General features: G+C 38.4%; 1 protein-coding gene across 12 annotated transcripts in view; it reads left to right on the plus strand.

Moving 5' to 3' along the window:
• cadpsb (Ca2+-dependent activator protein for secretion b) overlaps positions 1-12,316 on the plus strand; it is an 89,097-nt gene that overhangs the window by 47,187 nt on the left and 29,594 nt on the right. For 7 of the 12 annotated variants that reach the window (XM_014006182.1, XM_014006189.1, XM_014006190.1 and 4 more), the window contains exons 7-14: positions 934-1,045; positions 2,881-3,020; positions 3,437-3,503; positions 4,494-4,602; positions 4,693-4,905; positions 7,564-7,575; positions 10,334-10,470; positions 10,623-10,810. In XM_014006182.1, coding sequence (XP_013861636.1) covers positions 934-1,045; positions 2,881-3,020; positions 3,437-3,503; positions 4,494-4,602; positions 4,693-4,905; positions 7,564-7,575; positions 10,334-10,470; positions 10,623-10,810 — 978 coding nt within the window. The remainder of the gene's footprint in view (positions 1-933; positions 1,046-2,880; positions 3,021-3,436; positions 3,504-4,493; positions 4,603-4,692; positions 4,906-7,563; positions 7,576-10,333; positions 10,471-10,622; positions 10,811-12,316) is intronic. The other 5 variants (XM_014006184.1, XM_014006193.1, XM_014006194.1 and 2 more) reach the window with 1 other exon arrangement.

A 12,316-nucleotide genomic window follows, 5' to 3' on the forward strand; every position in this document is an offset into this window, starting at 1 on the left:
ATATATATATATATACACCAGTACAGTTGACTGAATGTTGCAGATCTTTACAAGTGCATAATGAAATATTAATAGTAAACAATATAAAGGACTGCGGCTGTATTATTGCACCACACAGATTCACTGAGAGATGTTGACAGAAATATTCATGGATCTTTGTTTTGACAGCTTCATACTCGGAGCAGTCTGCAATAATCTTCTTATATTGACATCAGTGTCATATCGTTAAAAAAGTTGTTAACACGATCAGAWGAATAGGAGGCAAGCTGTGAAGTACTTTAGAAAACTAAGTTAAAAGGTGCCATTAGGTTACATTTATTATTCACTTTTTACTGTTTAAACCATAGCACAGTGTCAACAGAAGGGACAGAAAGATCACTTTTTTCTCAGTTCTTTGTACTTTAACTATTTTCCAGAAAGCTTGTATTGAGCTTCTGTAAATATATTAAGTTTCTATGTTTAGGGCATCCAGCTGGATTTCTGACACATAATTCATCTGTCAAACAATATGCTGTACATTGTTTCTGTTTTTTATCACACTTGTGAGTTGGCAGTTTTATTTTCTTCGAAAAGATGATGAGATCAAACTTGAGAGCACACGCTGGATTTGACACTCCTTTCTTGTATTCCCACAAAAMCATTTTTGCTCATCATGTTTTATTTTATATACATTTAAAAAGCAGCTTTAAGATATCAGGTCTATCCAAACTAAATGCCAAAAATAAACTAAAAGACAGAGGGTACAAAAGTCCCCAAAATAGTTTTTCTTTTACATTTTAATTCTGAATTTACAACACTACAAAAAATGTTCTAATTTTAGACAACTCCCTCATGTCTGCCATTATTACCTGATAAACAGATGAAGTCACAGTGCAACTACGCTGTGCTGTCATGGAAGAGAAACCTCTGGAGTATGTTTTGTTTGTTTTTCAGCTGGGGAACCCAGGGAGACTTCACCACCACACACCCTTTGCCGGCTGTCAAGGTGAAACTGTTTACAGAGAGTACAGGCGTGTTGGCGCTGGAAGACAAAGAACTGGGCAGGGTAAGAACCATATTTACACTTTCAGCAACACTCAGTCACTCTGATCTCAACACAGCTATAAAAAGGACAGCAAACGCATCAGGACACTTGGAAGGGATTCTGATGTATCCTTAAGAAGTTCAACACGAAAAAGAGTTTAAAAAAGCTCTAAACCTGTATTTATAGAAAGACTTATTAAAATCTTTTTTGAGGAATCATCAGCCATTTTGTTTTGTTTTTACTCCCAACAGAGATACTATAAAAAGGGGCCACAGGGAGCAATGACCACCCCAGTACATGTGTAAAATACAAAACTAAAGTAGATCTACAATATCAGTATCAGATGTTGATTTCTTAACTTCCACATTGCCATATTTTTACAAAAGCCTGTATATAACAGAAGTCATAACATCTTGTTCTGGCTTTAGGTTTTGATGCCCCACCTCACGATTACCAGTAACATTGTTCATGTTTGTACTGTCACATTGTGTAGGGATGTTGACATATCCTCAGCAGCGGCTGCCATTTTCTTCCTAAACTGACCGTGCAACTCTGCACCAGGTGTTCACTTGTTATTTGCTCCTGTTTTGTTATTTCTTTGACTTTCGTGAAACTGTGCTGATGTCAGGTAGTTCGCTGCAGACTCGTTTGAATTTTTCCATTGATCCCCTGAAATCGGTAAGTTTACCTGAAGAACGTTATTTTCTCTGCCTTTGTTCCAAATTTGATTATGATCTGAAACATCAAAGTACATTTTGTTTTGTTTTTCTCTACGGAATAGCCCATGTTAGCAAAATGTGTTGATGCTCATCTTCATCACTTGACACATTTCGTATGCAGTCAATGGTTGAGGGGGTTTGTTTACAAAACAAATGTCCACATGGTTTTTTAAATTGTTTTCGCTTCCTGGTTTTCCAAGATGCATCAAGTTTATTTGATGTTGTAGTTTGGTGACGCAAGCCTTCTAACATTATTTTATACCCTTTCTGCCACTTTTACATTGGATTGCATAATGTTGTTATTGTTACTTCTTCCTACAAAAAATAGAAAATGGATCTTGCTCTAAAATTTCATGGATATTTTGAAAAGTAAAAAAGTTATGAGCAAAAATAGACAATATGAAAGCGAAAGCCCTATTGGTTCAGGTATGAAATCATGAGCTTGATTACACCTAAACTAACATCCATAACTTCCTTAATACTTGAGATAATCACAATTTTTATGTTATATTTTGTAAGGTTTTTAATGTTCTTTTTGAATTCACCACCAGATTTTATATTGGTCTGGGATTTAAAAAAATGTAACTACATCCGTACATGGTGCTTGTTTTTAAACATGAATTAATCAGCTGTACTTTTAATAGAAGAGTACCATTTTTGACAGCAGACTTTCTGTTTAATTTAAATTTCATCTCGCTCAGCTTGACCTAAATGTCAAGAGAGCAGAAACACCAATCTGTTCTCCAGTCTGCGTCTCCTTGTGTGAAAGTGACAGGTATTTGTAGGTAAAGACGGTGCTGCAGGTTCGGGCCATGGCACCTCAGACGTCCCTGTAGTGACAGTGACCTTGGCGGCGGCGGCGGGGCTCTTTGATCTCCCTCTGCGACAGAGTTGGCAGGAAAGCCGGCTTCCTCAAAGCTCTTTAAGTCGGCAAGGAGAGATTAGACCTCTTCTTCTTGGAGGGCAGAGCGAAGCGCTGCTGTCTTACTCCGCTGCGACTCACTTTTTATTTTATTTTTTCTTTCTGGAAGCAAAGGCACATAATTACCAGAACCACCGCACATACTAATTGCTACTGCTGAACAATCGGTCCTATTAATAAGAGAGTTTTGCATTCTGTGGTTTCCTTGGGTTCAGGTTGTCCTCCACCCAACACCAAACAGCCCCAAACAATCCGAGCTCCATAAGATGACAGTGACCAAGGCCTGCCCCGACCAGGATCTAAAGATAAAACTGGCTGTGCGCATGGACAAACCACAGAACATGAAACACTGCGGGTAAGAGATCCTTCACCAAATGAAACACGCAGGGATGTTATGTGGATTTCATTTTCCCTCTCAGCTTCTTGGCCTCATTTCTGTTCACGTGCTGTGGAAAAATACAGTGAAGGGCACAGCTCCCCCTGGTGGATGTCGGTGTTCTTTCTCCATTTTTAATAAAACAAATCATAACAACATTCAATTACAGAAGATAATACAGTGTGTCTATATATTGTTTGCACATATGAGATTTTGGACTGAAATGATTATTTATTTATTTATTTATTTATTTATTTATTTATTTATTTATTTATTTATTTATTTATTTATTTATTTTTACAGGTATTTGTGGGCNTGATTATTTATTTATTTATTTATTTATTTATTTATTTATTTATTTATTTATTTATTTATTTATTTATTTATTTTTACAGGTATTTGTGGGCTTTTGGGAAGAATGTCTGGAAACGCTGGAAGAAGCGTTTCTTTGTTCTTGTACAGGTGGGTTGTGAACAAAAATGTATCCAACCGAACAGACACCTTTCCCTGGAGTAGTTGTGGTTATTTTTAGCACAATAACAGGAGTTAAAGGAGACGTGTCATATTTGTAATGTATTCTTTTTTCACGTTTAAGTCATTCAGTTGGTCTATATAAAGAAGAACCGAAATGCTTTGGTCTGAATTTTTCCCTATTGTAACTCCACAAGCCCCTCTTTCACCAGTTTTCTGAGGTGTGTCTCGTTTTGATGCTGTCTCTTTAAATCCAAACAAGGCGCTTCACACCCCGCCCCCTCTAGCTTTCAGACCGATCCATTCTAGCTTGAAAGAAGGGTTAATTATATAGTGGTGCAGAACCTTTTTATTTACAAATTAATTTAAAGATGTCAAGGGAAGACTTGCCCATCCTGCCATACGTGTTGGAGCCCAGTTGTAGCTGGAAAGTTCAAACCTCATTTGGCCGTCCCATCACAAATTCTGTGACGTAATAGTTCACAAAACGTCATGGAGAATAGAGAGAACTGAACAGGTTGAAAGTAATGACCCAAACAGAATACCAGGAGAGACTAAAATAAAATGTTCTGCACTACAGACTCCAGGAACACAACAAAATATATTTAACAGCTAAAAAGGTGTATTTACACGTTTCCTTTAACCACCCATTTAAATCATTTTAGCTGCAACTTTTACCACATTTCACACATGCTTAACAAAAGTTTTGATCAGAAAGTGTTTACTGTTTTTTTTTTTTTTTTTCAAAAGAAAAGTCATGAAAATAATTAGGAATGAAGAAACTAGTTCTTACTTTAAAAAAAATTCATTTCCTGTTTGTACTTGAAAATAATTACAGCTTCTCCGCAGTTCAGGGCTTTCTTGTCCTAAAACCAAATGTAGGAATGTTGTTTAGAACTGTTATTGCGATTACTAAATACTGCAGTGTGTTATACACATTTTTATGCTTTTAGTTCATGTGAGCAGTATTTCTCTTTTTAGGTGAGCCAGTATACGTTTGCAATGTGCAGCTATAGAGAGAAAAAGTCTGAGCCACAAGAACTTCTGCAGCTGGATGGGTATACTGTGGACTACAGTGACCCCCAGCCAGGTCAGACAACATAATGAGAAACAATAAAACTCCACATCCACATGCACATGAATATTTAAATACTTCTTCTCCAACGTTCTGTTCCCGCAGGCCTGGATGGAGGCAGAACTTTCTTCAATGCGGTGAAGGAGGGCGACACTGTGATCTTCGCCAGCGATGACGAGCAAGACCGCATCCTATGGGTCCAGGCCATGTACCGTGCTACTGGCCAGTCCCACAAACCCGTCCCACCTACTCAGGTCCAGAAACTCAACTCCAAAGGGGGCGCTTCGGCTCAAATGGATGCCCCCATCTCTCAGTTCTGTAAGTAACCCACAACACAACATACAGTCACTGAGGCAGAAAGCAGTTTCCATCCCCAGTACAGTGAAAAGCTCTAACCCATAAATGTGTCACACCATGCTCTCCACTCTGCAGCCGCAAGCGATAAAACTAACACACAAGCACGCGCACACATGCATTGACTGCTCGCTGATTCCTTCAGCAGTTAGGGGCTTCCACTCATTGTCATCACTCCCTATCCTTAACCCAACCCCCCCACCCCACCGCACAATGTTTTACGATGCAGTTCCATGCTATTCCATCAGTCGGCTTACAAGGAACAATCGACCTGAAAAAAAAAAAAAAATCAGGAAAGTTGGAATGAACTACATCACATGTATGATTTGAACATTCAATCCAGGTGGGGTTGAATTCAGCCTCCCAGTTTCAGATCGTYGCTCCCACGCTAACCGTTTAAACTCTAGAGGGCGCTCCGGTCTCGAGACATGTTCTTGTGTCGCTAATAAATGACCGCCAAGTCAGACCTGTTGACATTCTAATCAATCTGTCACTGTACTTTTGAGCAGTCCCAGGTCAGGTAGCAAATGGGAAGGTAAGACTTTCTTAAGTAGTGTGGTGTCTGTACCCACTTTGGTTGTAACTGTCTGTTGTGTCCCACATGAATTAAAGAAGGTAATCCGTTCTGACAGCACCAATTTTCTTAATTTAATTGGTTTGGACCTGTGCTRTCATAATTTTTATTACTCTTAGATAAAAGTGTTTATCACTCTGTCTTTTCCCTTAAACAGCCCTTACACAAACCTCTCACCTACTACAAATAATCTCACTCTCAGATGAACTATTTCCAATAATAGATCCTGCTATTCAGACATTTTTATGTGTGCATTTCTTTTGACTTTTTAGATCAAAAATAACCTATTTTTTATTTTAATAACATAAATTCCTAAAAGAAATTTAAATTGCCACTAAAAAAAACACGGACTCAGGTTTCCACTCATGTCAGTTACAATTATAGTAAAAATATTTACAAAACAAATTTGCATAAATTGGATAAGAGATACTCAAAATCCCATTACATAAAACTCTGTGTTGTTTCTTCATTGGTTTTTGTCCAGTATGTGTGATCGTTCTTGTGGTTAGTTGAATTCTCTGATGCCAGCTGTTGTCATTCAAAGCTTCCTCACAGCGGCACAGACCTCCTCCTTCCTCCCCGCCCTCCCTGAAACATTGTAGCACCACCACGCATACATGTTTCACCTCCCGGTGCTCATAAATGGCACTGGGACCATAGCATACATATAAAGCCCTCATTACTCTGCTGCAGTGCAACAACCGTGAACTTACTCCACCAAAAATAACCCTTTATGAATTTATCCTGAAAGAGACTTAGTGCATATCACAAGTGTTCTATTGAAAAGGAGATTTTTAACCTTTTGAGCCCAACGGGGCCGGTACAGTGCCTGCAAAAGAAAAATACTTCTAAAACCTTGTGGGTTTAACAGGTTAAGTTAGTGGAAAGATCCCTTTGTCTTGCTGATACGAATATTGTTTCAGAGAAACTAGTAGTTTTGCCCAGATGGAGTAGCTGCATTATAAATGAGCTCAAGTTGTAAAAAATATGATTCACTAGCCTAAAGGCCTCAATCTCAAGTTTTAGATCAGCCGCATGCTTTTTGTAAGTTTTGAAGTAAAAAAACAACAAATAGACAACATAAATAAAGTAATTACCTGAATACAACTGATTTAGCTTTCTGAAAACAAAGCTATGTAGATAGATTGAGGAAAAGATTGCAGTCTGACACCAAGAGGTACGATGGAGAGCTAAACCAGGAGGAGCCGTTTGTTTCTCTTCGTATAAGAAGAGAAGCAATACATATCTTCACCTTCTCAAATCAAGCAAAAATAATCTGCCAGTGTCTTCTTGAAATAAGGAATTTTTCCAGGCTAAGATTAATAATCAAACACATTCTGCTCTTGCTTAGTATATCAGCATAAAACAAGGTCAAAAATACTTTTCTTGCTGGATATAAGATTGTAAGACTTTGTTAGATGGACAATTTTTGCAGTGTAATGTCTGATTCACTTGACTTTTTTCTTCAATGGAAAGTTTACACCCAGTGTAATGGTGGGAGAAAATGCAATGGCAGCCCTGTAATGCAATTTAAAAACAGATTTATCAGCTGAGTCATTCCTTTCAAAAGACTCGAGCACAGAGCCTCGTTTGATCCATTTTTTATGTCTTTCCTAATTTCTCTTTGAACAGGAAGCTTTGTGTTTGAGCAGACTGGGCTACAGTACTTCTTAACCCTTTAAGATTTTGCTCATAATCCAGAACACAACAAAAAAAACCCTGCAGTGGAGTGATGAGGATCATAAATTCTGGTTTTCCTTCCTCTGTCTTTCTTCTGCACTCTGTCTGTCTTCCTTTTTCACTTTCTAACACACTTCAACATCTGTTGTTCACACGTGCTCACACACCACCACCCACAAACGTTCCTGTTGGTATATAGGTTGTTGTTGTTTTTTGAGTTGTGTTTTTTTCTTCTTCATGCTTCGCCTGGACCCTTCTTTAAGTAATGCAGCTGCTAGGTCAGGGTCTCTCGTGATTGCTCTCCTCCAGCCTTGTTGCTAGTCTTTATGTTATTCTGGTTTGTCCCTTCTTACCCTGCTGTCTTCTAGCTGGACTCAAGGGTAAGTGCTTCCCTGTAGCCGGCACTGCTCAGATAATCCCCGCCGATTATCTGACAAATGCAACGTTCTTTCTCTCTTCTTTCCCTCTTCTTTTTTTTTTTCCACGTCTCGCTTCATGTCTTAGATATTAGTTGATGACTTTTATTTTTGGTTTGTTTTTTAATGACCTCAGTATGAGGATCAAAGTAGAAGCATCCATTCGTGCCCATATAGGATGCATGTATTTTTTATCTAAGATCTTATTATTTGACTTAGTACTGACTGAAGTTTATATTATACTGTAGTTGTTTCTGCATAATTGCCTTCTCTCTTTATTCTTATTGGTGGCTGGATCCCTCAGCGTAAAGCAATTTGATGCTAGTGATTAGATCAGTGAAAATATTTTTATAAGAAAGGGTTAGAACGCCAATCTATTTAGCAGTGAAACTCAAGATTAAAACTATATTAAGTAGAAGTAATTGCACCTAAAAATATGACATTCCCGTATTTAAAGGCCCTTCAAATTATTCTGTATTGCTGTGGTTTTTCAAAATAAATTCAGCGCATGAGTTTTTATTTCAGCACGCTTTACTTCAGAGGGCTCAATTTCTTTTAATTCTTTTGTTTTTTGATCTTTCCTTGATGAGAGTTGGCAAATATGCATGCGGAGTATTCTGAATGCCAGAAACAAGGAGTAGCCACTGCCGCCCCTTCTTACAATAAAAATACTCCGGACCCCCCTCCCTTCCTCTCTCCTTCCTCCTATCGTAGATGAGCCTGTAGATAGAGGCTAGACCGGTGTTACACCTCCAAAAAAAGAGGTATCATTTTGATTTCTTTTGATTGCCCTTTTTTGCCTGAATTTAGGACAACACCTGTCATGTGTCCATACTTTTGTAAAAACACAAGAATTTTGATTCATTTGCTCATTTTTATTTTTTTAACCCCCCCAGAGAATGATAGTTTTGCCTCTCTCGACTCCATGCTATTTACCCATGTACTTGCACCAAATTGTATTGCTTACCCTATTAGAGATCTCCGGTAGTGGTATGCCTGTTAGTGTGCTCCTTAGAGATCATGAATACACTGCAACATATTCAAGTATTGTCAACTTGCAAATGCGTAGAGAAGAAGAAAAGAAATTTAAAAAAGGAATGCACAAAAAAGAGCTAAAAAAATACAAATTTGAAAATGGGTCTGCAGATGTGCATGACATTTAAAGGCCTATTGAAAAGTCACTCTATTCGCCAGCATGTTGTGATTTATGCAAAATAAATCTCATATTTACTTTGGTGTACCGGCCATTTTATTCATGTGAGTTCTGATAATTCTTCTGGACTTCTGTGTCATTTCTTTAAAAAAAACTAATGTGAATAAATTCCACTCGATGTGTCACACAGTCCATTCCCGTGCACGGTTTCTTTCACTCTTTAGCTGTTTTCTCCTCACGTCTGTTTCTTTGCAACGAGTCCACGAGTAAATGTTGCTTTCACTTCTCACCAAACTCTTTATKGTCCTACAGCATCTCTTTCATCCTGTCGCCATCTCTCACCCAGCACCGGCTCCTCTGTAAAGCCTTTAGCCATCTCCTTTACGTGTTCCACTCCTTTAAGTGTTACTGTCCAGATATTGAATCATTTAATTATTACTCCCTCTTCCTGTCTTGTCTCTTTGTTTTCCTTTCAGTTGCCTCCTTTCATCGTCCACATTTTACTAGTTGATTTACTAAGACAGAGCTAAAGACAAGTGTTCATTGGTTCCTGTTGTCACCAGTTTTCTTGAATGTTTAAAGTCCATGTTACACCTGGAGGGTGGCAGATGTCAGTTAAACTGGACTCAGTCCTGCCCTCCTGGGATCAGACCCTCACTTCCAGCTCCCAACCATCATCCSTCATGTCAGTGTTTCTCGAACATAAAACCTGTCTCTCACAACCAAGGACATGCACCTCCTATGTATTTTTGAGTCCCACTTGTCCCCACCGTCATTTTGTACTTGCCTCTCAAACAGCTGTGTTACTTACAGAGCAGGCAGTTTCTGTTAAGTCGCTGCAATCTGTAATCAGTCAAACAAAAAGGAAGTAATTTGATCAGTCCATCTGTGGTTTCTCAACCCATGTTTACTCAGTTAAATTTATTTTTTCTTTTTTCAGTTACGTCAGTGGTTCTCCTTTATACTTTACAGAACAGGCTTAATGTTTTACCAACTTGATTTGTTTTTCGAATCAAAACAAACAGAAATCTAAGGAGAGCTTGAATTCAATATAGAGAACAAAATTATATATTTATACAGAACTATATTTATAACTTTTAGCAACTTAATGTTGTTTTTACAATGTACCAGCAATTTATTCCATWTTTATTTTAGAATTTCTTTCTTTTTTTTTTTACTAGCACACTTTTCAGAATTTGTCAGGACCTGAGTGACAATGCTTGCGAATGGCAGAATCTATTGAATATATAAGGAAAAAAATGAATTTAATGTATCTAAAAAGAAAACTCTTTTCAGGCAGCACAGCATACAAATACGCCTGTATGCACATACAGTAGACGCCCCAGTCCCTCTGAGCTTAGCTTCAGACTCATAGACTCACTAATACAAAACAAAAATGCTCTTTACGCTGTCCAACACAATGCAAGTTGACAATGTAAGCTGTTGTTATAATTTGCCCTTAGCAGTAGCCCAACAGTCTGGTTGTGTTGTCCCGAAGACTTGCTGTTTTCTCATTGATGTCCTCTTTTCTGAACTGTGTGTTTCTCCTTGTGCCGTTGGGCTGGATAGAYGCTGACAGAGCTCAGAAACATGGCATGGATGAGTTTATCTCCGCTAACCCGTGTAGCTATGACCACGCCTCGCTTTTTGAGATGTTGCAGAGACTCACATTGGACCACAGGCTCAATGACACCTTCTGCTGCCTGGTGAGTGTCGCTCTGCCTGGGATGAGCTTTCCAAATAAATAAATAAAAATAAGCAGCATGAGCTGTTTTTTCCTTTTCTTTTTTTCTTTCTTTTTTTTTGTTTGTTTGCTGGCGTCAGTACTTTGGTCTCCCTGTGTGTTTGTGTTGCGCAGGGATGGTTCAGCCCAGGCCAAGTGTTTGTCTTGGATGAGTACTGTGCGAGGAATGGAGTTCGAGGTTGTCACAGACATCTGGGTTACCTGCGTGATCTACTGGAAAGGGCAGAAAATGGAGCCATCATTGACCCCACTCTCCTTCACTACAGCTTTGCTTTTTGTGCATCCCATGTTCATGGGAACAGGTGTGCTTTAATTTCTTCTTTTATATGTTTGGATATTGGAAATAAGCTTTCCCTGGTGTCATCGAGTACATGAATAAAAGACAGAGAGTCCTTATATATATTATTAGGGTTTTCCATTATTGAATTATTAGGTATAAATTTAGCTTTTGTAATTTTGGCTTTTTTGTGTTTCCTGTACTTCTGATGTGGTGATATGCTATCATCAAAATAACTTTACATCAGATTTTAGAGCCTTCGTGCCTCAAAGGGATAGTTTGGAGTGAAATTCTGTAGACAGGTTATGAACAGTAAATATTTTACCTGTTGCAGATGGCTTTTGAAGACCTCAGGARAAATAGTTTAATTCTGACTGGATTAATAAGCTAACGGCTAGTCCAACGAAGGCCAAGACCAAAATGGATTTTTTTTGTTTTACAACAATTCCAGACTCTACAAATGTTATTGCAGCACAAGTAAAAGTTATTTTATAAACATTTACATGACTCTCAGTTCTGAGCTGCACAACTATTCCACCATAAATATTATTAGTTCTGCTGCAAATGCTGCAAGCTGCATGGGAAATGCTACTGCTAGTTCTTTCAAATGATCACAAACCCTATGTAAACCTCCTCTAAATGCAAAATGTTATGTTTGATATTAAGTTTCAGTAGTGTTTGCATGAACAGTTAGGATTGTTTTTTAATTGGAGTTAATAGATAATACTTAAGATGGCTGCATTCCACTTTAGTCTTGGAACCACTCAGACTAACCATTAGCTCATCAACTCAGTCAAAATTAAACTTTATTTCTCCAAACTGAGGTCATTTTATGAGCTTTTTACATCAGGTGAGATAATAATTGCTCATAACCTTTTCCTCAAACATTACCTTAAAAGTTCAGGGGTCTCATTTATAAAGGATTGCATGGAAACCATACTAAAAGTGAACGTACGGCCAAAAGGCGGAAATGGCGTACGCCAAAAAAAAAAAATCAGATTTATAAAATTGTGCGTACACATGTTTCTGTGCATCTTTCATTTATAAATCACAGCCGCACGTCAGAGTTTGCTCACGATGTCCCGCCTCAGGTTCTACCCTCTCCATGCCCACACTCAACCATAATGTCAATGCAAAGTACCTCATGAATGTTAAGATGCATTTAAATCAGTCAGCTGATCAGTGTCAACAAAAGTGATTGGTTCAGACGCTCCGTCATGTGTCTGGAGGTTGACAGGTGCTGACTGACAGCTGCTCACGTGAACAGAAGTCTGTAATTGACACAGATTTTCCCTAGAGTAATCTAACGATTTTTATTAAAAAAAAAACTCAGCTTCAAATTAATTTTCCCTCAGAGCCTGCAGGACGATAAAAACAATAAAAATGAAATTAAATAGTCAGATAAAATCAGAAATAAGTCCACCGCTCTTCTCCTCGTTCTCTCCTCCTCCTGCCTGCTCTGTTATCCGCAGCAGACACCCCTATCCCGCGTGCGCGCACACACACACACACACACACACACACACACACA

This window comes from Austrofundulus limnaeus, unplaced genomic scaffold, assembly GCF_001266775.1.
Source record: "Austrofundulus limnaeus strain Quisiro unplaced genomic scaffold, Austrofundulus_limnaeus-1.0 Scaffold35, whole genome shotgun sequence".
Classification (NCBI taxonomy): domain Eukaryota; kingdom Metazoa; phylum Chordata; class Actinopteri; order Cyprinodontiformes; family Rivulidae; genus Austrofundulus; species Austrofundulus limnaeus.